This window comes from Triturus cristatus, chromosome 8 (genome assembly GCF_964204655.1).
Source record: "Triturus cristatus chromosome 8, aTriCri1.1, whole genome shotgun sequence".
In the NCBI taxonomy this organism is placed as follows: Eukaryota; Metazoa; Chordata; class Amphibia; order Caudata; family Salamandridae; genus Triturus; species Triturus cristatus.
In genome coordinates, this window is record NC_140591.1 from 1,433,366,220 (window position 1) to 1,433,394,209 (window position 27,990).

Genomic DNA, 27,990 nt, shown 5'->3' on the forward strand with positions numbered 1-27,990 from the left:
ATTAGCAAATTTATAAAAAGAAAAAATGTTTATTTGAGGAGGGTCGGAAAATAATGGTAGGCCATAGCATCGTTGGCAAAGCTGCATGACCCATCCGTTCAAAGTAATGTTTTGCCACCCCTGCAGAAAGTGGCTGTCCTGCCTCCAACAGGATATCTGTGTGCCGCTAACAGCGCTCTAAAGGGATTTTGAGTTTGTGGCTGGAGGTGCAAAGGATTGCGATGAACGCTGCCTTTGATGGCCAGGTTGTCATCTCAAAGGCCCCTAGCCCAGATCGTGAAAGGTCTTGTAGGTCTATTGTAGGCAGCAGATCCAGAAAATGCCGATACCCCAAGACCCTGGCATAACCCCGAAATGAGCTTAATTGCTGGTGGTATTCCCTGACTGGAGGTAAAAGTCCCAAAGAGCCTGCCTTGACACGACACTCCTTAAAAACCGTCAATGGCAGAGTCTGCTTTTTCACCAAACAGGCAGGAGCTGTCAAACGTCCATTAAGGACACCTGGACAAACACGCAGAAGCCAGTGGACCTTATCCATGGGTGCCGTTGAAGCACCATGCTGGTTCCCATAACCCTGCACAGACAATGTGTGATGTCCATGCCCAAGTAAAAGACTAATTTGAACACGAAACGACCAATATAAAATGGTTTGGGCCAAGGTAACTCATAAGTTGTCTAGGACCGCAAGTAACAACTCACCCACCATGTCACACATTGTGTGGGTCTAGCAACCAAGCAGAGTTTGAATTAACCGACCTCAAAGCAAGGCGGATAACATATACTTACCAAATGTGTTACCATTTTGGACTCCCTGTTAGAGACAGAAAACTAACACCTTCACAGTCGCTCTCTGGTTGTAGAGACGTCCACCAGTAAACTTTTAAGGGTTGGAAGAGGAGTAAGAACCAGTTCATCTGCAGCAGGTCTATGGCAGCAGGCATATTGGTGGTTCACTGGAGGGCCAGAATATAGTTTAGCCCAAGTGCCCAATTGCGACAAAGATAGTTTCATTGAAGGGCAAGAGAGGTTCAGTAGGTGCCTGCCTAGGCGGCATGACCTCTGTTTAACGCATTGGTCTTTACCTCCATAGTGGCAAGGTAGAGATTAAGGAACTCAGCAGGTCTCCAAATCACACTGACCAAAGTAGTACTTTCTTCGGTTGCTACCCTATGTGTGGAAACGAAAAGTTTCTTACCTGTCGGTGTAGTTTTGCAGCTTGAAGATCTTTCTGGATTCACTATGCTGTGCATTATTCCGCGATCTTGTGGTTGGGTCCGGATTCGTAGTCTTTTCTTTGTTTTTTTTTTTTTTTTTGTAGCCCAGGTGGGCGTCGACGTCCACCATTTGGTGCACCTCCCGTGACGTCGTCGTGCTTCCTGCGGAAGTCCCACCTTTGGGGCGCCATCTTCGGGTTCTTTTTTCCCTGTTTTTTTTTTTTTTTTTTTAACCCTAGGCGATTGATTAATCCTTTTGTCCATATTTCTGTACGTATCCACCTTTTTTGATCCTATCCATTTCACCCCCTCTTCCTCCAGCCTCATCTTCCTGGCGGAGGTGGGTGGGTTCGCTAGTGAATCCAGAAAGATCTTCAAGCTGCAAAACTACACCGACAGGTAAGAAACTTTTCGTTTTGCAGCGTGAATCTTTCTGGATTCACTATGCTGTGCATAGATTTTGTAGCGGTTTTCCTATTTTTGTGGTGGCTGGGTGGAAGATGATCGCTGGTCGTTGAAAATGTGTTGTAGCACCTTCTGTCCGACCTGTGCTTCCTTATTCATTTGAATGTCCACGCAGTAGTGCTTTGTGAACGTGTGCACAGATGCCCAAGTTGCTGCGAGACAAATGTCTTGGATGGGCGTGTTTGCCAGGAAGGCAACTGTGGCCCCCTTCTTCCTTGTGGAGTGAGCTTGTGGCCCCTCCGTTAGCTCCTGTCCAGCCTGTTTGTGACAGAATTGGATAGTGAGGGCAATCCATCTAGCGATGGTGCCCTTGGTCACTGGTCTACCCATGAAGCTAGTAGCAAAGGACACAAACAGCTGCTTCGACTTCCTGAGTTCTTTGGTTCTTTCAATGTAGTGCATCACCGCTCTTCTGGCATCGAGGGTGTGCAGGGCCTTTTCTGCATTTGTAGTCGGGTTTTGGAAGAAACTCGGTATCTGTATACTCTGATTCATGTGAAACGCCGACACTACCTTGGGCATGAAGTGTGGGTCCGTCCTCAGGACTACCCTGTCCTTGTGAATTTGAATGTAGGGCTCCTGTAGCGTTAGTGCTTGAAGCTCGCTCACTCTGCGTAGTGAGGTTATGGCCACTAGAAAGGCAGTCTTCATCGTCAACATTTGTAGATTGGCCTTGTGAATGGGTTCAAACGGCGCCTTCATGAGCTCCGTCAGAACCACGTTTAAATTCCATGCCGGCGGCGGCAACCTTTTCGGGGGTGCCATTCTTTTGGCTCCCTCCATGAATCTCTTCACCACCTGCGAGCTGAAGAAACTTCCACCCTTCTCACCTCTGGTGTAGGCAACGATCGCTGCTAGGTGCACCCTTAGGGAGCTCGAGCAGAGGTTACTCTTTAGAAGGTGTGTGAGGTACCTCAGCACCGTTGAGTCTCTTGTCATTCTGTTGTGCAGGCCCTTCTTCCTGCACCACACCGTGAATCTCTTCCACTTTGCGCTGTAGCACTTTCTTGTAGTAGGTTTCCTTGCCTCCCGTAGCACTCGCATAGTGCTCTGAGGTAACCTTAGGTGTGCGAACTCTAGGTCTTCAGGAGCCATGCTGCTAGGTTGAGGGTCTCTGGCTCTGGGTGCAGGACCTCCCCGTTTTGCATTGAGAGCAGGTCTTTTCTTCGCTCGAACCTGTACGGATTGCCTTGCGCCATTTCTTGAATCTGTGAGAACCATGTCTGCCTCGCCCACTGTGGGGCCACCAGGATCAGAGTCATGTTGCTGGTTCTGCACTTGTCGAGCACTCTGTGCAACAGGGGTATCGGTGGAAAGGCGTAGGCAAATGTCCTCGACCAGCTTATCCATAGGGCATTTCCCTTGGATTGCTGATCTGGTTGCCTGGACGCGAAGCTTTGGCATTTTGCATTGTGGCGTGTTGCAAAAAGGTCTATTGTGGGAGTCCCCCATCTCCGGAAGAGTTTCTCCGCTTCCTGGCCATTGAGCTCCCACTCGTGCGATGCTGAGGTCTGCCTGCTTAGCCAGTCTGCCTCCACATTGTCCTTCCCCGGTAGGTGAATTGCCAGTAGATCTATCCTGAGAGGTATGGCCCATCTCCAAATCTCCTGAGCTAGGGATGAGAGGGGAAACGACTGTGTCCCCCCTTGTTTGTTGATGTAGAACATCGCCGTGGTGTTGTCTGTCTGCACCAACACCCTCTGCCCGCACAGGTGTCTCTGGAATGCCTTCAGGGCTAGCAGTATTGTTTTCAACTCGAGGTAGTTGATGTGGCGGACCGCGTCTGCCGGAGCCCATAGACCCCTCACTCTGAGGTTGTCCATGTGCGCTCCCCATCCCATCTGCGATGCGTCCGTGGTAATGGTCACTGTTGGGCTTGGTGGTGTCAGGCTTCTCCCTGTTGTTATGTTGTCTCTGTTCCACCAAGTTATCTCCTCCTGCACTGCGTGCGTAACAACCACTAGATCCTCCCAACTTCCGTTTGCTTGTGACCATTGCTGTTGCAGCCATTCCTGGAATGGTCTCATGTGCAGGCGTACATTCGGCACCAGCTGGATACAGGACGCCATCATCCCCATCATCTTGCTCACCGCCCTCACTGTCAGAGCTCGCCCCTTCTGGTAGAGCTGCGTCTCCTTCAGTAGGGCATCTGTCCTCCTGTCGCTGGGCACTACTGTACTCTTGAGGGAGTTGATCTGTGCCCCCAGGAAAATCTTTACCTGCTCCGGTTCCAGCGATGATTTTCCCCAGTGGATGGAAAATCCCAGATTTGTGAGGGTGTCCGTTACGCGTTTTGCGTGCCTCTCGCACTTCTCGTGTGAGTTTGCCTTGACCAGCCAGTCGTCCAAGTAGGGGTATACGTGTATGCCCTGCTTTCGTAGGTGTGCCGCTACCGCCGACAGGCATTTTGTAAAGACCCTTGGCGCTGATTTTAATCCGAAGGCCAGGGTTGTGAACTGGTAGTGTTCCTGTTCGATGTTGAATCTTAGGAGGCCCTTGTGCCTTCTGTTTATTGGGATGTGAAGGTAGGCATCCTTGAGGTCCACGGTGACCATGAAGTCCCCTTCTCTTATCTGTGGCAGTACCTCCTGCAGTGAAGTCATTTTGAACCTTTGTGTTTTGACGAACTTGTTTAGGTACCGGAGGTCCAGTATGGGTCTGAGGTCTCCGTCTACCTTCGGAACCACGAAGTAGTTTGAGTAGACCCCTTTGTTGCGTTCCCTGAACGGCACTGTCTCTATGGCTCCCTTTTGCAGGAGTTTCCGTGTTTCTTCTCTGAGTATTGCCAGTTCTTGGGCCGATCTCTGTCTTCCCTTCGGCTTTCTGTTTGGAGGTCTTTTCTCCAACTCTACGCAGTATCCGTGCTGCACGATGTTCCGTATCCACTTGTCTGTGGTTATGCGCCGCCACTCCTGAAGGTAGAACCTCAGCCTTCCGCCTACCGGTGACGTATGCTCGTAGGCTCTTGGATCTTCTCTTCCCCCTGATGACACCTTTTTGCGCCTCACCCTTGGGGGGCTGACGAGGGTGGGCGTCTTCTTGCGTGCTGAGTCACTTCGAGGAGGGCTGATCGCCCCCTCTCCTCCTTTGGCCACGTCCGTTCCCTCTCCCTCGAAAGGACTGGCCCCGAGGTTGATATTGCCAGCTTTGCTTCTGCTGACTTTGTCCGTGACCTTCGCCCTGCTGACCTTGTTGGAACGCCTGGTGCGACGTCCCCTGTTGGCTTCCACCCCTACCGTAGGGTCTCCTCGAGGGATTTCCTCGTCTCATTCCCCTCAGCTGCAGGGCCCCCATGGACCTCGCTGTCTCGTTCTCCTTCTTGAGCTGGGTGAGCTTCTCGTCCACCGTTGCTCCGAACAGTGTCTCTCCGTTGAAGGGAGTGCCCAGGATGTTGTTCTGCACTTCCGGTTTGAATCCCGAGATTCTTAGCCATGCATGCCTCCTTTCTGTGACCCCTATGGCCATGAGTCTTGCTGAAGTCTCTGCCCCATCCAACGCCGTCTTTATACAGGAGTTGGCGATGTTCTTGCCTTCATCTACCAGGTGAGAGGCTCTCTGGCGGTATTCTTCGGGGAGGTGCTTTACTAGCTCCCCCATTTCATCCCAGTGTTGGTACTGGTGTCTATTTAGGAGTGCATTTGAATTCGCCATGCGCCAGTGCATTGCGGCGTTCCTCTCGACCTTTCTGCCTGTGAGGTCGATTCTCCTGCTCTCTTTATCTGGAGGTGGGCCCGAGGTTGCTGGCACGTTGGCCCTTCTCCTGGCCGTGGAGGCAATGATGGAGTCTGCGGTGACGCTCCCCTTGATGTAAGGTGGGTCCAGGGAGGAGTGTTTATACTTTTTCTCTGTCCTGGGCGTGATCGACCGACAGGTGGCAGGCTCCTTGAAGGCTTCTCTCCCCTGGTTCATCACGCTTTGTAGCATGGGGAGGAACTGGCTCCTAGTCTGGATGGGGAGCAGTGTTTCGACGAGAAAATCTGCTTTCGGCCTCTCCTCGTCGAGCTTGACGCCGAAGGCCATTGCTGCGCTCTTCACCACCATATTGTACACCCCGATGTCGTCTGGTGGCGAAGGCCTCGAGGGGTACGTGTCCACGGCCTCCTCCGGGTTTTCGGTGTCGAGATCTTGCCATTCGACGTCGTTGCCGGTAGATGTCGCCGAATCGAAGAACGATTGTTGGTCTTCTTCCTCGGCTTCTTCCTCATAATAGGGCTCCTCTTCCTCTTCGAGGTCCCTTGTCAGCCCTTCGGCGTCGAACTCCTCCTCGACTTCGACGACGTCCGCCGATGAAACCGTTGGAATCTTGAATTCCTTCATCCTGGCGTCGAACTCCTTCTTCCTTTGAAGGATGTTCTCCATTTCGGCCTCGAGCCGCCTCTTCTTTTTCTCCATTTCGGAGATGCTTTCGGCGTCGACCGCGGGCCTTTTCGATGAAACTTGCGTCGACGTCGAACGTTCTTTCTGCGTCGATCGGCCCGTTTCATGGGATGATTTCGACGACCCTTGCCTTTCGGCGTCTTTCTGCGCCAGGGAGTCCTTTTGTAAGGATCCGCTGGGCCTTTTGTCCGAAGTTCCCCCTTTGGACGTCGAAGTTTTCGGCGCCGGGGCTCCCTTCGTGGACCTTGACTCAGTTTTTCTCGAGTCACCCTCGTGTTTGAGGTGTTTTTTGATTTGCGCTCGACGATTCTCTTACCTCGTCTTCTTTCTTCTTGTCGGTCTCTACGACCGTGAAGTTTTCGGCTGCCTCGGCGACGTTGTCCTCGTCGTCCGTGTCGAGGCCCAGCGCGTAGAGTGTCGGGGGTTTTCCTTGGCCCTCCATGTTGGCGTTGGCTCTCCTCTGCCTCTCTCTCACCCTGAGTGTCTTCGGCGCGAAGACTGAGCAGGCGTTGCAGTCGATACTCTGATGATCCACCGGTAGGCAGAGGTTGCAGACCGGATGCAGGTCTTTCTGCGCGAACTTGTGGTGGCAGTTTGGGCAGAACTTGAATGGCGTCTTGTCCATTTCGCTCAGGGTCTCTGAGCGTGCATTCTCCAAGGTTGTCGAAGAAAAAGGCTCGCTGGTCTTCTTTCTTCGCGTTCCTGTCGAAATCTGTTCTTTCCTGATGTCTTCTCTTGATTCTATCGATGAAACTCGCTTTTCTTCCTTCTTCCTCCGAGTGAACTTCTGGAGCTTCCCGATGACGATCCAGACCCAACGGCGGAAAAAAGAATCTGAAGATGGCGCCCCAAAGGTGGGACTTCCGCAGGAAGCACGACGACGTCACGGGAGGTGCACCAAATGGTGGACGTCGACGCCCACCTGGGCTACAAAAAAAAAAAAAAAAACAAAGAAAAGACTACGAATCCGGACCCAACCACAAGATCGCGGAATAATGCACAGCATAGTGAATCCAGAAAGATTCACGCTGCAAAACCAACTTCATATTCGGTGTGATGCCAGCCCTCTGGCATCCTGTAGATCCATGTAGCAGTTGTTGTCATCATAGGGTGAGGCAAACTCTTAACCCCTCTCCACCATCGTCATCTCCATACCGCTGGCTCTGGTTAGAAGCAGAGTCAAAAAGTTAGTGCAATGCCTGTGCGGTGGGCACAAAATAGGCTGCAGCACATTTAAATTCTGGATGTGGCCACAAAACACAACAGGTTGCAGTTCATTCTCTAGCACTGGCTGAATCAGTGCCGATATGGATTTGGGTGTTGGTCCAGATGCCAGTACCAAACCCGAAGTAGGTGTAAGGGGCCCAAGTAGGTGCATAGCACAAACCCGCCTGTGGATCTTTGGGCCCAAAGGTGCATCAGAGAGCTGGAAGAGTGAAATATATGCACAACATGGCCTCTCAAAAGGCTTCGACCTGTTGGGACATCACTGATGGACACACGACCTCTGGGAGCATCATTATCAAGGATGGAATGGGACATGAACAAGACCTGGAGGCATAGTGACGTACTTGTGCCTTCTCTGGAGAATGAAAGTGGTAGTGGGAAAGGGAAAGGGCAGAGTCCTGCTTGGACTTGTGTTTTATTTCTTGGATTTACCAAAAGACTTCGAGGAAGTTCTGCCTCGGAACAACTTCGGGATTAGGCCCTCACTATCCACTTTTACAGAGTTTCAGAAACTGTCAACAGCATACCAATTTCTGAGGGGTCAAGAAGGAGGACCAAATAAAGATGCCTATACATTTTGTATTTATCTGGTCACACATGCTGTGCTTCAAAGACAAAGGTCATATGTCAGGCTAGATCTTCTGACAAATTGGTGCTTATTTATTTTTTTAATGGAGATTCGGGTTTACTTTCTTTTTCTGACTGCAAAGTGAGAGGGATTTTGTAAAGCAAACTATGCAACAATCTTGCTTGAGTACCTGGACTGTGAAAGGAAATGAGGCATTCTTTTCTTAACACAACTATGTTTAAATACCTGTAAATAAACTGTACGCATTTCAGAATACATCAGCAGCTATGAAATTAAAAATGAAGCACTTTTTTTGTATTTCTGAATCATGATGGAAGGAATATGCTACTTACCAGTATGCATCTATTCTCGGCATGTAGAGCTGCAGAACCACACACTTAGGATAGTAGATCGCCATCTGGCGATGGGTTCTGCCATGCACATCCCTGGGTGAACCTTCCAGTATTTTTTTTGCTGTTTTTGAACTTTACAAAGCCATTTCAACAGAGAACGTACTCACTACACTCACTAGCATACACAATCATCCCACTTATGGGGGACTTTCACATAAATTAAGAAATATGGATGTGGCCAGCGCTGTCAACTTATTATCTAGGTAACCAGGTTAGAGCCCTGGCGTTGGCACTGGGCAAATAACTTGATCTTCTGTGCTCAGAATAAGATTAATCTGACCTTATATAATGTAATTTGGTGCTCATGTAAATAACTCCAATGCTCTTGGGCAGTTTTGTGCTACATATAGAGTCCACAATACACCACTGGGCCTCATTTTAACACAAACATGTATGACGACACCCTGCTGTAGAAAGGGTCTTTTGAATTAGCAAAAATCATAGTATCAACACCAAAAATGTTCAGAAGCCTTGTGATTTCTGTGAACAGATGCCCCAGGCCATTACCCCTCTCTAAAAAAAATTCCAGCTCCAGTGCAGTTCACCAACTGCCAACGCACAACTTGGCCGATAAAGACAGTGAAGGGTGAGGTCAAGTTTATATTTAAAAACAATTGCTGTTAGAAAGGAACGCAAAAAATTGTAAGAGTATCTTATTTTGGTAATTCACGACATTTGAAAGCATGTCTACTACTACATAAAAAAAGAACACAACTTTGCATGGTTAGGTAAAATATTGACTACAATAGGTCTAAAAAAAAAAAATGGAAAATGTGACTTCTACTTAACTCATGTTCAAAATACTAACATGTAACCCCTGTGTGCCTTACTGGACGCAACTGTGAGAAACCTACTAAGAAATAATATATACTCACGTTCTGAGGAGGATTCTGTTTGGGATGACTTAAGGATTCCTGTAGATAGTAGTTTTGAAAATAGCTCGTTTACATCAAGCTGGCCAAGATGATTTTCAGAATAGGGAAATGGAGGGGGCCCTTAAAGAGGGGAAAGAAAAAAAAACTTTTGTAAACACCATTTTTAGGCAACAATTTATAACACATACTTCCCAGAAATCCTATTTTGCACATTTTCAAGATATAGATGCACACAGTTACGCCTATTTACTACACGCAGAACCAGGCAAATGCACAGGCCACTCTACCATAACTAACTCTGCTATTGCATTCCTCCTCAAAAATTTTAGCTGTAGCTGAAATTTCCAAAAAATGACCCCAAAGATCTATGCATACATTTACCACATATTAAAACTTACATTCTTGCCAGGTTTCTCAGATACATGTGCTTAGGTAATTGACCATCTCTTCTTCTGCATCTCCATTGTTTTAGGTTTATTTCGTATCAGCCAGTGTTCAGAAGAGTACAGAGTAACATTTTGCATTTGATCATGTTGCCCAGGAGTCGCTTTGTCGCACCACTCAATATTACAGAACACAATAGAATACAGTTGCACAGGATTACAAAAGTTGGGGGGAAAAAAAAGCTGCACATGGTTTTGGAGCAGACAGGAACGGCTGTAGTTCTAAAAGGAATAGTTCAAGTTCATTCAAGCTAGCGGGTTAGTCTATCTCTATAACCCATGTGACAATACTTGAATACTGCAATCAGGTAAGCTTGTTGGCAAACTAAAGGCTATGTGAACAAGGCACTTTTCAAGACCATCGAAAAGATTGCAAACAACGTTGGTTGAACCTCAAAAAGATGGATCACAATCGGACCCTTGAGAATTGTCCCGTCGTGTTGTTCTGTACCAGTATATCCCCAATGAGAGTTTTTAAAACATGTGTAAGTAGTATATTAATTTGGCACACCATGATGATTGCACCGCTTGTACAAATTTGGAGACAGGAACCTGTCTGTAAGTTCATCGTTTAGGACACCTATGTGTTTGGTAGGTGTTATTTGTTAGAAATGTGGTTATTGATACCAATTAAACCTACATCGCTGTGGCCAAGGTGGGGCTTCAACCCCTATATATTGCGAGAAAACCCAATACATTTGTTATAAAAAAAATAAAAATAAAGATGGATCACACATACTCTAAAACTGAAGGCCTTGTACTGTGATGGACACTTAAAATCTCACCAACACTGTACGCAGAAGGAGCTCCTGCCAAGCAAGAAGCCTTTTTTGAAAGACGCTACATAGAAGATTTGAGAGGGCATTTAGTTGCCTGGCTATAGAAGGTCTCCAGACTGTGGGAAACTGTAGGAAAGGGCCCCTTTGACATGGTCACCCCCACCAACATGTAAACTGCCATTGCAGGCTGCGTGCCATGGTGCAGAGTAAAGTGAAGAAACTACATGGTATACCCCGTTTGCCATGCCTGAAGACACAGCATGCAGTACAGGTGAGTCACCCCTTCTGCAGGCTTACAGCGCTAAGGCAGAGTGCACTATACTACATCGGTGGACATATCTTCATGAGCAGATATGCCCCTGTGATATCAAAGTCAATTCTCAGATATTAAAAGTAAACAAGAAGCCATTTTGAGTACATGTGCTGGACACTGGTAAATAGGATACACGTTTCCCAGCACATGATGGCTTGAAACCAGAGATGTTCGGTATCAAATATCTCATATTAATAAAACCACACCGATTCCAGTGACGGATTTATTAATACATGTACCCAGCGGGCACTTTAGAGGTGCCCCCTGACTGCTATTGAAGCTGCGTGTTTTGATGCAAACAAAGTGACGAGTCGACATGGCCCACATCCCTGTGTGCCATGCCTACAACCCACTGCCTATGCCATAGGTCAGCCACCCCTCTAGCTGAGTGCACTATGCCACTGGTGAGGGTACAGGTGCATGAGCCATGTACCCCTACAGTGTCTTAGTCCATTCTTAGACATTGTAAGTGAAGTAAAGCCATAAAAGAGAACATGGTCTGGGAGTTTGTCATTACGAATTCCACAGCACCATAATGGCTTTACTGAAAACTGGGAAGTTTGGTATCAAACTTCTCAGCACATTAAACCCACACAGATGCCAGTGTGCGATTTAATGAAAAATGCACACAGAGGGCATCTTAGATATGCCCCCTGAAAAACGACCCAACACTAGTGTCCAGGCTGAGTGGCTGCTCACCAGCTGCCACCACCAGACATGTTTCTGGACCCCTGGGTCAAGAGCCTGTTGCTCTCGGGGTCTGAAACAATGCACATCCTAGGACGAGGTGCCAAGCCTCCTCCCCCAGTATGGGCAGAGTCCACAAAGGGGAAGCTTCAAAGGCTTACCGCCTTTGTGAGTTTCCCCAAGCCTTTTGCCACTTCCAGCAACTGGCCCCCCACCGATTATGACCCCCACTTTGGGCGGGAGAATCGGCGGGAATACCAAGTGGGGAAGGGAGGTATGCCCACCTTTGCCAACCTCACCCCTCAGGTGGGGGAGGCTAGGTGAAACCCAGCCAACCACAGAGGCATATGCTCCCCTCCCACTGGAGGGTGGCATAATAGGGGGTGTACCCACCCCAAGTAAGGGACCCATTGGTCCCAACCTTTACTTACTGCAACGCCCCTAAATGTAGTATCGGAGTGTCTTCTCAGACAAAAATCGACTAAGAGGGACTGAAGAAGCCGTGCCAAAGTTAAGAGGAGGAGGACGCCTACTGACTTCGCCCCACCTCTACCGTTCTGTCTCCACCTCAAACCTGCAGAAGCGAAATCCCAGTGTGTCCTGCAGCCAGCAACCTCAGGAACCCCGAGGACCTGCCCTGCCTTCCACAGAAAACTGTATCCCATGAGCACCAGATTTACTCATCCACAGACTCGGGCTCCGCCCAAATCAGTGAGTCTGCACCACTCTGCACCCAACGCCCACGTTCGAGTGGCCCAACTCCACGAAGAGGCCTCTCCGGTGAGCCTCCCTGGAGATCTGGTGATCTGTGACCTGCCTCGAATCTCCCAGCAAAGCCTGCAGCCTCTTTCAGGAGGATCCCCTCCGACCAGAGCTGGTAAGAAAACCTGATGCCCAAAGACACCTCTGCACCCTTAGTCCCACGGCCTTGGGTGGCCAACCGACGATGTTCCAGCAACCCCAGGCATCCCAACTTACCTCTTCAACCGGTGGTCACCTCCAGAAGATCTTCGCCTCCGAGCCTGCAGCCTTTGTTGAAACTGGAGAATCCCCATTGAAATCAACAAGGCACCCAACACCAAAACAGCACCCTGCACCCAGCCGCCCCTGCGCCGTTGAGGGTGTACTTTGGGTGCTCTGATCCCCTTTTGCCCTTAGCCTAACACCAGGAGCTTTTCTCACACAACCTTGTGGCCTGCTCGTGAGCAGCGACCAACCGAAAGCTCCCTATCCCCCATTGGATAACATTGGGCCTCAGCACTCTGCAACCGGGCGCCCTAGCGCCGCTGAAGGTGCTTCGAGTGTGCATCCTTGACCCTGGGGGAACCCTTGTTCTAACCCCAGAAACTCAACCCCAAAGACCGAGTACTTACCTGTTAACCAATAACTTTGTTTCTCTCCATAGGAATATATGGACTGTTTTCCCTTGAAAAATGATTAAGTGTGGAGTTGATTTGTATGAAAACCTGAAAAACTGTGCAAAACTGATTTTACTTACCTTTTCTCTAGAAAATGTCCCAGTGTGCTAACTAGGGATATCACACGGAGTAGAAAAAGTAACTTAAATAGTCCTCTGAAAAGTAATTTCGACATTTTAACGTACTTGTATTTCAAATCAATTGCATTTGAACCTCCATTTAATTGTAAAACACAACATAAGATTTAGCAAAGCATTTATTTGTTACCAGTGCCAGGATTGGCTTGGTTCCAGAAACAAAATAACTTAACATTTTCACCCCAGAAACCCAACTTCCACAACCAAGTACTTACCTTTAAACCGATAACTTAATTTCCTCCCATAGGATTGCACGGACTGCTTTTCTGTGAAAAAAGTTTTAAGGGTGGGATTGGAAATTGTATGAAAACCTAAGGAACTGTTTTGACCAAAACGGACTAACCTCTTATACAGGAAACGTCCCAGTGTGATATCTAGGCATATCACAGAGTAGATAAAGCAATCTGAAAAGTAATCTAAGAAGTAATTGCAAAGTAACTGAGAAGTAATTTCAACTCTTTCTGAACATTTGATCTACCTGTATCTACATTCAACTTCATTCAACTGTATTATCAGAAGAGTACTATTTTTACTTACCTGCACCAAGTCTGGCTTTGTTTCTAAAAATAAAATACAACAAAGAAATATCTGTATACAAAACAAATGGTCTGATTCAGTCTGAGTGTGTGAAATTTTGTGCCAGAGTGTGTACAATAAACGCTTTACACTACCCTCTGATAAAGCCTTACTGCTCGCCCACACTACCACAAATAGAGAGTAAGGTATTATCTACTTTAACCTCTGTAAGCCTTTGCGGACCCACTGGAATCTGTGCAAACTATACCGTACTTTGGTATAGTATATACAGAACCAGCTTCCGACACCATGGACAGAGGAATCCCTGCAAGATGACCCAGTCACATCCACTTTGGAGAGTCTTCAGGATCCTTCACCGCTTTCATCAGGACCACTCCATAATGGATAAAGTGGCTGGAACTGCTGAAGGACTTCTGTGAAGGTAACTGTTCTTGAGGACCTTGCTGTTCCCCTGACTAGCTCCCTGCCGGAGTTGGTTTCTTCAACTACTTCTAACCGACCGCAGTGACACTTAAAAATTCTTTCAAAGGAAAATTTAGGTACGTTTCCAATTCATTGACAGTCAAGACTTTTGCACTGATTTATTATTGGTTGCAAAATCTATATTTACGGGATTTACCAGTGGATCTTTTTCATTCTAGTGTCTAAATTCTTGTAAAAATGGTCTATTTTTATCAATCAATTTATCAGGGAATGGTTAAGCGTGCTACTCACCCGTGAGGGCCTCAAGTTGCTGAAGAGGTTGGGGGGGTGCAGCTCCAGGTGAGCCGTAGAGCCAGGTCTTGAGGCTCTCTCTCAAGGTGTGCAGAGTGGGGGAGCGTCTGATGTTCATCTGAGCTCATTCTAGGTCTTTTCCGCGGTGTAGAAGGCTCTTCCGCTGGCTCTGCGGATGTGCGGGTTTCGGCGAGGGCGGCAGAGCGCAGGTTTCCCTTGGATACGTGGAAGGAGACTCTTTCGTTGAGGTATTGGGGTCCGGTATTGTGGAGGGATTTGTAGGCGTGGGTGAGTAGCTTGAAGGTTACTCTCTTCTCAAAAGGGAGCTACTGGAGTTTTAGCATGTTCATGTCGTGGGATGCCGAGGAAGAGTCTGGCTGCGGTGTTCTGGATGGTCTGGCGCTTGCGTTACAGGGATTTGTTGATTCCAGCGTAGAGGGCATTCCCATAGTCCAGTCAGCTTATTAGGAGTATGTGAGTGACTGTCTTTCTGGATTCGGTGGGGATCCATTTGAAGGTCTTGCGAAGGATGAGGAGGGTGGTGAAGCAGGTGGAGGGTGGTGAAGCAGGTGGAGGGTGGTGAAGCAGGTGGAGGGTGGTGAAGCAGGTGGAGGGTGGTGAAGCAGGTGGAGGGTGGTGAAGCAGGTGGAGGGTGGTGAAGCAGGTGGAGGGTGGTGAAGCAGGTGAAGGGAATGACGTTGATCTGTTGGGTCATGGTGAGAGGAGTAGAGTATGATGCCGAGGTTTCGGGTGTGGTCCGTGGGAGTTGAGGTGGGGTGGGAGGGGTTTCGGGGGCAGGGGGCCACCAGGTGATGTCCAATGCTGAGGGGGTGAGTACGCGGACAATGACTTGTCTTCTCCAAGTTGAGCTTCAGGAATATGCTGCTCATCCGGGATGCTAAGTCTTTCAGTCCTTCCTGAAAGTTGAGACTGGTGGTGTGGGGATTCTTTGTGAGGGAGAGGATGAGCTGGGTGTCGTCAGCATAGGTTACTATGCTGAGTCCATGCTGTCTGACGATGGCGGCGAGGGGGGCCATGTAGATGTTGGAGCATGGAGCTTAGCGATGATCCTTAGGGCACTCCACAGTTCTCTGTGGGTTCGGAGAGGAAGGGCAGGAGTCGGCATCTTTGGGTTCTGCCTGTGAGGAAGGAGCGGAGCCAGTCGAGGGCAGTTCCCTGTATGCCGGCATCGTGGAAATTGGCAGTGAGAGTGTGGTGGGAGACAGTGTCGAAGGCTGCAGAGAGGTCTAGTAGGGTAAGGCCCGCGGTGTGACCTTGGTCGAGGAGAATGCGGATGTCGCCAGTGGCGGCGAGGAGGGCGGTCTTGCTGCTGTGGTTGCTGCAGAATCCAGATTGGGACGGGTCAAGGATGGAGTGCTCTTCAATGAAGTTCGTTAGCTGGACGTTGCAGATCTTCTCCTTGACTTGTCACGAAGGGGAGGAGAGTGATGGGTCGGTAGTTTTTTATGTCCGCCAGGTCTGCAGAGAGCTTCTTGAGGAGGGGCTGGACTACTGCGAGTTTCCAGTTGTTGGTGAAAGTGCCGGTTTTCCAAAGTGGCGTTGATGGTGCATCGTAGCTCGGGTTCTATGGTGGCTGCGACTCTCTGGAAGATGTGCGGCGGGCAGGGGTCCCTACGGGCTCCTGAGTGAATGCTTCTCATGATCGTGGCTGTGTCTTCGGTGGTGACCGGGGTCCAGGCGGATATGGTAGGTTGGCTGTCGTTGCTGGAGAAAGGGGTGGTTTCGGTGTCTGTTTCTTGAAGTTGTCGTAGAGGGACTTGATTTTCAGATGCAAGTAGGAGCAGTGTTTGTTGCAGAGGTCCTGGGAAGGTGTGACGTTCATGGCTTCGCTGGGGGGGTTTGGTGAATTCCCGAATGATGCTGAAGAGTTTTTTTGAGTTGCTGGAGTTGGGGAGGATTTTGTCCTGGATGAAGGTCCTTTTGGTGGATCTGATGAGTTGGTGGTATTCTGCAATGGCGTTCTAGTAGGTCGTCCGATCTTCTGCTGTTTTGCTGTTCCTCCATAGCTTCTTGAGAAGTCTGCAGGTGCGTCTGGATTCTTGGAGGTCGGCAGTGAATAAGGTGGCCTTCCTGGGGCGCTGTCTGTCAGGGTTGGGGGGGAGCTTGTCTGCACAGTGATCCATCTATGTAGTTCTTTGGCTGCAGATTTGGCGTCGGTTGAGGTAGGATGGGGTCGAGGTTGAGGGTGGAGTTCAGGTGCTCCTTGGTGACCATGCTCCAGTTCTTTTGCAGAGGGCGTGTTGTGGGTTTGTGAGCGGTGGCCTTGTCGAAAGGGAAGTGCAATAGTGGTGGTCCGACCAGGAGGGGTTGTGGGTGTGGCTGGAGTAGATGGTTTTGCCTCCTGCGAAGATGGGTCAAGGATGTGTCCTGCCTTGTGGATGCAGGTGGTGACAAGGAAGGAATTACCCCAAGGTAGTGGGGATGAAGAGGAGGTGGAGGACAATAACAGCCTGTGGAGTTGAGCCAGGCAGAGACCTACGCCCTCTTAGGGCCCATGAGGGTCCCCAGGGCACACAGCCTGGCTGACTCTGAACACAGCCAGAGGTCCATACAGGAGAGCATGGCAGCCCTGGACTTGGACAGGACTTTAGGTCTGGTTGCAAGAAGATTGGCCCTAGAGGAAAGAAGGGCCAGGCTGGGCTTGAAGCCAAGAGAAGATGGTGGCAGATCTGTAGAGGCTCATGGTGTAATGCTGCCAAAAGTGGTAGCCCCTAGCTATGTTTCAGGGGATTACATTGACAAGTATGAGAGCTCTCAAGACCAGGAAGGTGGGGGCACAACACTGTGGAACACTTCTGTGGGAGTTGGCAGAGATAGGCTACTCACACTAGAGGAGGTGGCAGCTGAATCCTACAGCCACATGAAGGTATACCATGCTGAGCTTTTTGGGTTAACTCCTGAAGACTATAGGCAGAAGCTTAGATCCCTTCAGAAAGGTAACACAGAAACATGGGTAGACTTTGTTGACACCTCAGTTAAGACACTGTACGGGTGGATTAAAGGCAACAAAGTGGGCTTTACATTTAAACAAATAGTCATTCAGAGAACTTGCACCCACAATTAGTGGACTCTAAGAGGTCTAGCCACAGTGAAATGGGCAAGATAGCGGATGAGTAGGTAAAAACCAGGGTCCCTAAAAAGACTTTAGGTGGCGACTAGAAGAAAAGCAGCCAGGCCCCCGCTCGGGAGAAAGGGGGGGGGGGGGGGGGGGGGGGGGAAGGGGATAAACAAAAAGATTGCTCCGGAGAGTCCCCCAAAACAGCTTTGGTGATAGGGTTCCCAAGCCACATTCCATTCAAAGGGAAAGGGGTGTCAGGGAAAGGAGTTTGACCCCTTGAAGGCAGGGGTGTGCTTGACAGGGCACAAAAGGGAAGAGGCAATGCACACCAAAAAGGCACTCATTGGTGACAACCCCACAGGGTTGGCTAGTGTACGAATTGGATGGGAAGTTGCCACTAGAAGTTGTCAAAAAACGTACACAGAGGCCGCCTTTGTGTCCATGCGTTGGGAGAACATTGAGCCTTTAGCTCACTGGCCTCCTAGCGAGGGTAAGTGTAGACAGTGAATATGTGATAGTGCAAGGAAAAGACTCTTGCTACGGAGCAACTTTCCCAGAATGCAAATGCTTATTTTTAGGTCTACTTCACTTAAATAATCAACCTGGTTTTTTATATCTGATAGTTTTCATAAACAATTATATTTCACAAACGTTGTCGTTCACAATTGAATGAGTTTTACAAAACAACATTTAATTATTGTTCAAATCACAATAATGCTTCGTTCATTACAATTTATACATAATTTATACATAGGTCAAGACTTTAATCATTTCCGTGCTCGCCCAATGCATTTCGGGCCGTATGATGGCCCTTCTTCAGGGGCAGATCTACAAAATGAAATCATAAACAATAAATCCAACAATATTTATTTTTCCATTGGTGCAGACAACAACTCTAATATATCAAGTAAAAACATACTATATGCAGCTGTACCATATTGTCTCATCATCACGTTACGTACTTGAAACTAATAACGATAATAAGTTATTGCAATCAGAACAACCTACTAGGAAAGATACCATTATGAAACCCAGTCACCCTGAGTGATAAAATAACATACTCAAACGTTCGTGTATGTGGGAAAAGAACTGAGGCTTAGCGTACCTGTTGACCATGTATGAATGACTCTCTGTGAGCAAAGAGAAAAATGAAAAATGCCAATGCTTAAAAAAGACTCTTAAAGTTTTGATGTAGCCAGACTCAAAATGGACAATAATCCTCGTGCACTAACCTGAAATTACTGACCACCTTTATAGACAAATGTCCCCACTAGGTCGATCAGGCTCAAAACAGAGTGCTGAAAGAATCGAAATGAACCGATTAGTATCCGAGACTCTCACATCTATACCTCTATATATTCTCCAGATCGCCCAACGAGCTCTCGCTCACCTGTTCCACAACTTCTTGAACGTAAACACAACCAAAACCGCACAGGAACCCAGCTCGTCTGTTGAATCAATGCATATCATCCGCGTCTACCATATATGGAGCAACGGTCACTGACACAGAAAGGGGACTAAACTTGTCAACTAAGAAGGTTTAAACACGCGCCATCTTGGAACGGCGTTTCACCTCAGGAGCTATAGGTACCGATGATAACCTCGCGTAATTCTACCAATGTCAATAAAAGACAAACCATCTGGTTTCAATCTTGAAAAAAATCATTCGAAAGCTGAAAACTTTGTAAATAACCTAAATGACAAGTTGAAAAAAACGAAAAAAGTGAATTATAGAACAAGAAAGAAAAGATAAGAAAGACGTTCTGATTTAACAACAATTTATGGACATGAAAGTCAGACTGCATGACTCCATGATGTGCAATACATGCATTTTAAAGGAAACATCCTAGATCCACTTTTTCATTGATCCCGTGGGGATCTTGAGTATTCAACTTTTTTATCCAAAAGATTTCCCTTTGTAATAGTGTTTTTGTGAGATTTCTACCTGGGGTTGGGACCATTCTCTCTATCACTTGAAATTTGAGTTGTGAAATGGAATGTTTACATGAATTCCAGTGAATTGCGAGACTGCTTTTGGGGTTGACATTTCTGATCGTACTTTTGTGTTCTGAGATTCTTGTTTTAATTTTTCTCTCAGTTTTACCAATATACAGTAGTCCGCAAGGACATTTTATGGCATAGATCAGGTTCATCGAGTCGCAAGTAGAATTGTGTCGTAATTTGATGGTTTCCCCTGTGGAGGGATGATGTACCTCATCTCCTATGATAACATTATTGCAATGCACACAATTTAAACATCGCTGCGTTCCTTTGTATTCGGTTGCATCAATATTGGTTGCCGTCGAAAGAATTTCTTTGATGTTTTTTGACCTCCTAAAGGCACATAGAGGTTTCTCCTGAAAGAGATCTTTAAAATCCTCCTCATTTTGTAACATGTCCCAACGCTTCATCAAGATTTTCTTGATTTTTCTGGAAACTGTAGAATATGTGGACACGAAAACTTGTCGAGTTAGATGCACTTTGGGCTTTGTCTGTAATAAGTTTTCTCTGGTTGTGTGCTCAGTTTTAGTTATGGCCTCTTGTAGGATGTTCTCCGGGTACCCTTTAGATGAATACCTAGTCTTCATGCATTCAATGTTTTTTTGCAATGTAGATTCAGTAGAGCAGATCCTTTTAGCTCTTAGGAATTGTGAGTAGGGGAGATTATTCATCAAATTTTGTGGATGAAAACTCGAGTATAGCAGCGCATTGTTTTTATCCGTTGGTTTGTGAAAGATTTCGGTCTGGATGACGTCCTCTGTTATCCTAACCAATACGTCCAGAAATGGGAGTGAATTCTTGCTGATGTTGCTGGTGAATTGTATATTTTCATCCTTAGTGTTCAATTGCAATATCTTTGTCTCCAATTGTACACTGTTGTTTTTCCATATGATGAAAATATCATCTATGTATCTTGTATACAGCAAAAGATTGTCCGTCCATTCCAAATCACTGTAAATGTATTGATCTTCGAAATAGGCCATGTAGGTATTAGCATATGCAGGAGCTCCTGCAAAACCCATAGATGTGCCTTTGAGTTGTAAGTAGTACTGGTTGTTCCACTCAAAATAACTATGGTGTAAACAAAAATGTAACATTTCCAGTAAAAAAACTTTGTCCGTCTTCAAAGTTGCCTGTCTCAACAAGGCCCATTCCACTGCTTGCATCCCCCCTGAATGGGGGATGGAGGTGTATAAAGATTTTACATCCAGCGTGCAGAGTGTGATGTTATTGGTAATCTGTACATTCCGTAATTTCTGCAAGAAATGAGTTGTATCTTTTGTATATGATCTCCATTCCTGGACGATGGGTTGCAAAAAATGATCGATGTACTTTCCAATCGGTTCGAAAATGGTTCCACACCCCGTAACAATGGGTCTGAAGGGTGGATCCAAAAGATCTTTATGGATCTTGGGTAGCATGTATAGTCCGGGTTTATTGGGATTTTCTTTAGTTAGAAACAAACTGGTGTTTTCAGTAATCCATCCCATGTCTATGGCTTTGGTCAAAATAGTGTTCAAAGTAGCTGTCAATTCGTTGATGGGGTCACCCTCAAGATGAAGATAAGTCGAGGTGTCAGAGACATGTTCTGATACTTTTTTACTGTAAAATGATTGGTCCATGATAACAATGGCTCCTCCCTTGTCAGCTTTTTTTATATTGATGCTTATGTCATTGGCAAGAGTTTTTAGAGTAAATCGTTCATGTTTTGTGAGATTGGTTTTGGTGTTACGTTTGACATTTATCCTGGAAAGATCTTTTTTTACCAAGTTTTCAAAAGCGTCTAAAATCTTGTGCGACACTGGTGCTTGAAACGTGGACTTACGTTTGAACTCTTCAAATTCCATTTCTCGATGATTGTATTCTGTGGTATTAAATGTTGAGAAAAAATACTTGAGGCGGAGAGTCCGCATGAATCTGAATAATGTTATTTCATTTTCCAAGGTACTGGTCTGATATGTGGGAACAAATCCAAATCCTTTGTTAAGAATCTTAATCTGATGGCTGGACAGTTCTTTTGAAGATATGTTAACCACTAGGTTGTTTTCTGACTCCTCAGATTTAGTTTTGGTTTTTCTTTGGCTTCTCCTAGTTTTCCTCCTGTTTTTCCTGGAGGTAAGTTGCTGTCCGTTACCTGGGCTAAAAAAGATTTAGACGTGGAGGGTTGTACATCTGACTCGTCTAATGATATCACTTGACGAGTCAGATGTACAACCCTCCACGTCTAAATCTTTTTTAGCCCAGGTAACGGACAGCAACTTACCTCCAGGAAAAACAGGAGGAAAACTAGGAGAAGCCAAAGAAAAACCAAAACTAAATCTGAGGAGTCAGAAAACAACCTAGTGGTTAACATATCTTCAAAAGAACTGTCCAGCCATCAGATTAAGATTCTTAACAAAGGATTTGGATTTGTTCCCACATATCAGACCAGTACCTTGGAAAATGAAATAACATTATTCAGATTCATGCGGACTCTCCGCCTCAAGTATTTTTTCTCAACATTTAATACCACAGAATACAATCATCGAGAAATGGAATTTGAAGAGTTCAAACGCAAGTCCACGTTTCAAGCACCAGTGTCGCACAAGATTTTAGACGCTTTTGAAAACTTGGTAAAAAAAGATCTTTCCAGGATAAATGTCAAACGTAACACCAAAACCAATCTCACAAAACATGAACGATTTACTCTAAAAACTCTTGCCAATGACATAAGCATCAATATAAAAAAAGCTGACAAGGGAGGAGCCATTGTTATCATGGACCAATCATTTTACAGTAAAAAAGTATCAGAACATGTCTCTGACACCTCGACTTATCTTCATCTTGAGGGTGACCCCATCAACGAATTGACAGCTACTTTGAACACTATTTTGACCAAAGCCATAGACATGGGATGGATTACTGAAAACACCAGTTTGTTTCTAACTAAAGAAAATCCCAATAAACCCGGACTATACATGCTACCCAAGATCCATAAAGATCTTTTGGATCCACCCTTCAGACCCATTGTTACGGGGTGTGGAACCATTTTCGAACCGATTGGAAAGTACATCGATCATTTTTTGCAACCCATCGTCCAGGAATGGAGATCATATACAAAAGATACAACTCATTTCTTGCAGAAATTACGGAATGTACAGATTACCAATAACATCACACTCTGCACGCTGGATGTAAAATCTTTATACACCTCCATCCCCCATTCAGGGGGGATGCAAGCAGTGGAATGGGCCTTGTTGAGACAGGCAACTTTGAAGACGGACAAAGTTTTTTTACTGGAAATGTTACATTTTTGTTTACACCATAGTTATTTTGAGTGGAACAACCAGTACTACTTACAACTCAAAGGCACATCTATGGGTTTTGCAGGAGCTCCTGCATATGCTAATACCTACATGGCCTATTTCGAAGATCAATACATTTACAGTGATTTGGAATGGACGGACAATCTTTTGCTGTATACAAGATACATAGATGATATTTTCATCATATGGAAAAACAACAGTGTACAATTGGAGACAAAGATATTGCAATTGAACACTAAGGATGAAAATATACAATTCACCAGCAACATCAGCAAGAATTCACTCCCATTTCTGGACGTATTGGTTAGGATAACAGAGGACGTCATCCAGACCGAAATCTTTCACAAACCAACGGATAAAAACAATGCGCTGCTATACTCGAGTTTTCATCCACAAAATTTGATGAATAATCTCCCCTACTCACAATTCCTAAGAGCTAAAAGGATCTGCTCTACTGAATCTACATTGCAAAAAAACATTGAATGCATGAAGACTAGGTATTCATCTAAAGGGTACCCGGAGAACATCCTACAAGAGGCCATAACTAAAACTGAGCACACAACCAGAGAAAACTTATTACAGACAAAGCCCAAAGTGCATCTAACTCGACAAGTTTTCGTGTCCACATATTCTACAGTTTCCAGAAAAATCAAGAAAATCTTGATGAAGCGTTGGGACATGTTACAAAATGAGGAGGATTTTAAAGATCTCTTTCAGGAGAAACCTCTATGTGCCTTTAGGAGGTCAAAAAACATCAAAGAAATTCTTTCGACGGCAACCAATATTGATGCAACCGAATACAAAGGAACGCAGCGATGTTTAAATTGTGTGCATTGCAATAATGTTATCATAGGAGATGAGGTACATCATCCCTCCACAGGGGAAACCATCAAATTACGACACAATTCTACTTGCGACTCGATGAACCTGATCTATGCCATAAAATGTCCTTGCGGACTACTGTATATTGGTAAAACTGAGAGAAAAATTAAAACAAGAATCTCAGAACACAAAAGTACGATCAGAAATGTCAACCCCAAAAGCAGTCTCGCAATTCACTGGAATTCATGTAAACATTCCATTTCACAACTCAAATTTCAAGTGATAGAGAGAATGGTCCCAACCCCAGGTAGAAATCTCACAAAAACACTATTACAAAGGGAAATCTTTTGGATAAAAAAGTTGAATACTCAAGATCCCCACGGGATCAATGAAAAAGTGGATCTAGGATGTTTCCTTTAAAATGCATGTATTGCACATCATGGAGTCATGCAGTCTGACTTTCATGTCCATAAATTGTTGTTAAATCAGAACGTCTTTCTTATCTTTTCTTTCTTGTTCTATAATTCACTTTTTTCGTTTTTTTCAACTTGTCATTTAGGTTATTTACAAAGTTTTCAGCTTTCGAATGATTTTTTTCAAGATTGAAACCAGATGGTTTGTCTTTTATTGACATTGGTAGAATTACGCGAGGTTATCATCGGTACCTATAGCTCCTGAGGTGAAACGCCGTTCCAAGATGGCGCGTGTTTAAACCTTCTTAGTTGACAAGTTTAGTCCCCTTTCTGTGTCAGTGACCGTTGCTCCATATATGGTAGACGCGGATGATATGCATTGATTCAACAGACGAGCTGGGTTCCTGTGCGGTTTTGGTTGTGTTTACGTTCAAGAAGTTGTGGAACAGGTGAGCGAGAGCTCGTTGGGCGATCTGGAGAATATATAGAGGTATAGATGTGAGAGTCTCGGATACTAATCGGTTCATTTCGATTCTTTCAGCACTCTGTTTTGAGCCTGATCGACCTAGTGGGGACATTTGTCTATAAAGGTGGTCAGTAATTTCAGGTTAGTGCACGAGGATTATTGTCCATTTTGAGTCTGGCTACATCAAAACTTTAAGAGTCTTTTTTAAGCATTGGCATTTTTCATTTTTCTCTTTGCTCACAGAGAGTCATTCATACATGGTCAACAGGTACGCTAAGCCTCAGTTCTTTTCCCACATACACGAACGTTTGAGTATGTTATTTTATCACTCAGGGTGACTGGGTTTCATAATGGTATCTTTCCTAGTAGGTTGTTCTGATTGCAATAACTTATTATCGTTATTAGTTTCAAGTACGTAACGTGATGATGAGACAATATGGTACAGCTGCATATAGTATGTTTTTACTTGATATATTAGAGTTGTTGTCTGCACCAATGGAAAAATAAATATTGTTGGATTTATTGTTTATGATTTCATTTTGTAGATCTGCCCCTGAAGAAGGGCCATCATACGGCCCGAAATGCATTGGGCGAGCACGGAAATGATTAAAGTCTTGACCTATGTATAAATTATGTATAAATTGTAATGAACGAAGCATTATTGTGATTTGAACAATAATTAAATGTTGTTTTGTAAAACTCATTCAATTGTGAACGACAACGTTTGTGAAATATAATTGTTTATGAAAACTATCAGATATAAAAAACCAGGTTGATTATTTAAGTGAAGTAGACCTAAAAATAAGCATTTGCATTCTGGGAAAGTTGCTCCGTAGCAAGAGTCTTTTCCTTGCACTATCACATATTCACTTCAGGGTCTGCCCAGACAGTCAGCCCCTTCACGGAAGCACCCCAAAAATTATTCCTAAAAAAAATTTTTCTTAAATAGAGTGCCTTTCATACACTTAACATTAATTCAAGTGTAGACAGTGGCCAAAAATTAATGGGGTGGAGGTGAAGGCTCAGAGGGATACAGGTGCCAGTTTTACCATGATCGTGGCTTAACTGGTTTTCCAAGACCAGAACCTACCAGAGGAGGCACACAAAACTTGACAATGTCACACCCTATGGCTGTGGTTGTCTTTGAGTGGGGAGGAGTAACTGGCCCAAAGAAGGTAGATGCTAACCCAGTGGAATGTCTGCTGGGCAATGACTTCGAAACATCTGCTTGTGTAGAAGTAGAGATGTCTTATGTTTAAGATCCAACTGTCTGAGGTGATTAACTTCAACTCCTGGAGGAACCCTATTTACCCTCATCTGATGTTCTGCTGTGGGGCAAACTAGTCACTTGATTGTGGGCCCCTCTCCACTTGTAGGCTGTCCTCGTCCTCTTGTCTACCTTAGAAAGAGCTGCCTTGCCAGGTGTTGCCATTGCTAGTTGGCCACCTGCTGCGTAGCCTGTTGGCTGAAGTTCTGTTGTTGCTGCTTGCAGTGCTGGTTGACTGGCAAAAAGCTGGTCACTCCTCTTCTGAAGGATCCTCTGAAATGCGGCGCCCTCATTGCCTTCGCAATATCGTTATTCTTTTTAATTTGTTGCAGCGTTTCGTCCACTGCCAGCCCGAAAAGGGCCTCACCAGTCAGACATTTTGGTAACTGATGCCTCCACCACCACTTTGAAGCCGGATACCCTCAGCCTGGGGTGTCTCCAGAGCATGGTGCCCATGAACATGCCTGCTAGATGTGCCAGCCATGTCCAGCATTGAATTAAGGCAGGAAATGATTTGTTCTTCTTGGACTACAGCCTGGACTCGCTTTTGGAACTCAGCTCCTCAATCACGTCCCACTGTAATTGGCTGTAGCGTTTGAGGGGGACTTGGGGTTGGCTACACTCCATCTTCCAGCCCCCCAGATTCAATCTCTTACTCCCCTTCTGCAGTAGTGGCACAGTTAATGTGGGTGTGTTGCTCCTCTTTCTTGGGGGTCGCCACACTGATGTCTGCAGGAACATTCCTCTTTATGTATTGGGGGTCTTGTGTGGAATGTTATATTTTTTCCCAAAGGTGTTTTTGCCATTGCATAGGCTGGCTCTTTATAAGCTTCTTTCCCTTAATTCAGTTTGCTGGAGAGCATGGGCAGGTAACGATTTGTTTTTTGGGAGGACATGAAAATGTTCAGTAGGAAGCAAGAGTCCTCCAATTCCTCCTCCTGTTGGACCTTGTATGTGTCTGCCACCAATTTGAAAAGGCTGGTGTACAAGGATAGGTCGTTCAGCGTCAAAGGCCTCGACGGATAGTTATCCACGCCCCCCTCAGCAGACTTTGTCTTCTCAAACTGGTCATGTTCCTTGAACAAGTTGAACGAACTCCTGTTGCTACTCATGCAGCTCTGGGATCGGGGGCACCTCTATGTCTGCCTTCACATCCTAGGCCTCGGTTTCTGAAAGTCTTGCTAGGAAGCAGAAATCCTTCAAGCTGTCTGTAGGAAGCTGGCTTTGTATATACTATACCCAAGTAGGGTATAGTGTGCCCAGGGTCCAGTGGATCCCCTGGGGCTTTACAGAGGCTAAAGTAAATAATACTAAATGCTCTTTTGTTGTAGTGTGGTCAAGCAGGCTTATCAAAGGGCTGTGTTAAGCATTTGTTGTACACGCTCAGGCAAGAAATTATTACACACACTCAAAGACAATCTGAGACCAATTGTTTGTAAAAATATTATTTTGCATGTTTATTACTAGAACCAAAGATACTTTCTTGCAGTAAAATACTTTTTGTAAAATCAGTTTAAGTATAAAAAGTGAAAAATTTTGAACAGTTCAAAGTTAACCTTTGTAAGGAAAACAATTATCCAATTTCACAGGTTTGTACACAGCTTACAAATCCAGTCTTCGGTTTTGAGGGCCAACACTGGGCAAGGGTCAGGAAAATGTAGAGACTGCACCACCAGCAGCACTGGGGCGACCGGGCGTAGAGCTCACTGGGGTCCAATGTTAGTCAATGGAGATTTGGGGCACACAAAGAGGTGCCGGGTGCAGGTAGGCAAAATCAGAGTTGGGGGTCAATCTCCAGGGGTTAGGATCAGCACGGGGGGCCCCCCCAAGAGACCGCACCAAACCCACACCAAGCCAGGTGCAAAGGTGTCACTGGGTGCTTTGATGCAGAGGTAGCTTTCGAGGACTTAAAAGTCTGAAAACTTAGTGACTGAGCATTTCAGCGCCTTTGTTACCTTCTGCAGCTGCTGCCAACTTCCTCGCCGTTTCCATCTTTTTAGCATCTGCGGTGCTGGCTTTGGTATCCAACTCCCCTCCCTGCGCCGTGTCACCTCCTCGATGTTATCTGTAACCTCGTTGGAGAGACCATGGATTCCTGTGGATGTTAGTTACTATCCGAGTCTTGCCTGGAGTGTCTTCGGGACCAATTTGGCGCAAACTTTGCAATCTTTGTAGTTCTCTTCCTTTCAAGAGATTAGAAACCTTGTGTGAATCCCTCCATGCAAATTTGTGGTGGCATCTGGGGCAGAATTTAAAGGGGGCATTCTCCATGAAACTTTCCTGCCTCCCTCCTCTTCATTGTCTAACCATGTGCTGCTCACCAGCAGGGTCTCCCGTTGGGGACGAGAGGCACCTCTTCTCGGTTCTTCAGTTCTACCCATGGTCTCCAGTACCTGTGGTACACCACTATATTGCCTGCCCCCCTCCCTCACCGCCATTTACAAAGACTGCAGACAAACGTTGTGTTGGT

General features: G+C 46.0%; 1 protein-coding gene across 2 annotated transcripts in view; it reads right to left on the reverse strand.

Annotated features, from left to right (window-relative positions):
• The window catches only part of PCF11 (PCF11 cleavage and polyadenylation factor subunit), a 291,051-nt gene that overhangs the window by 184,735 nt on the left and 78,326 nt on the right, over positions 1-27,990 (reverse strand). For both annotated transcript variants that reach the window (XM_085623232.1, XM_085623231.1), the window contains exon 10: positions 9,140-9,259. In XM_085623232.1, coding sequence (XP_085479358.1) covers positions 9,140-9,259 — 120 coding nt within the window. The remainder of the gene's footprint in view (positions 1-9,139; positions 9,260-27,990) is intronic.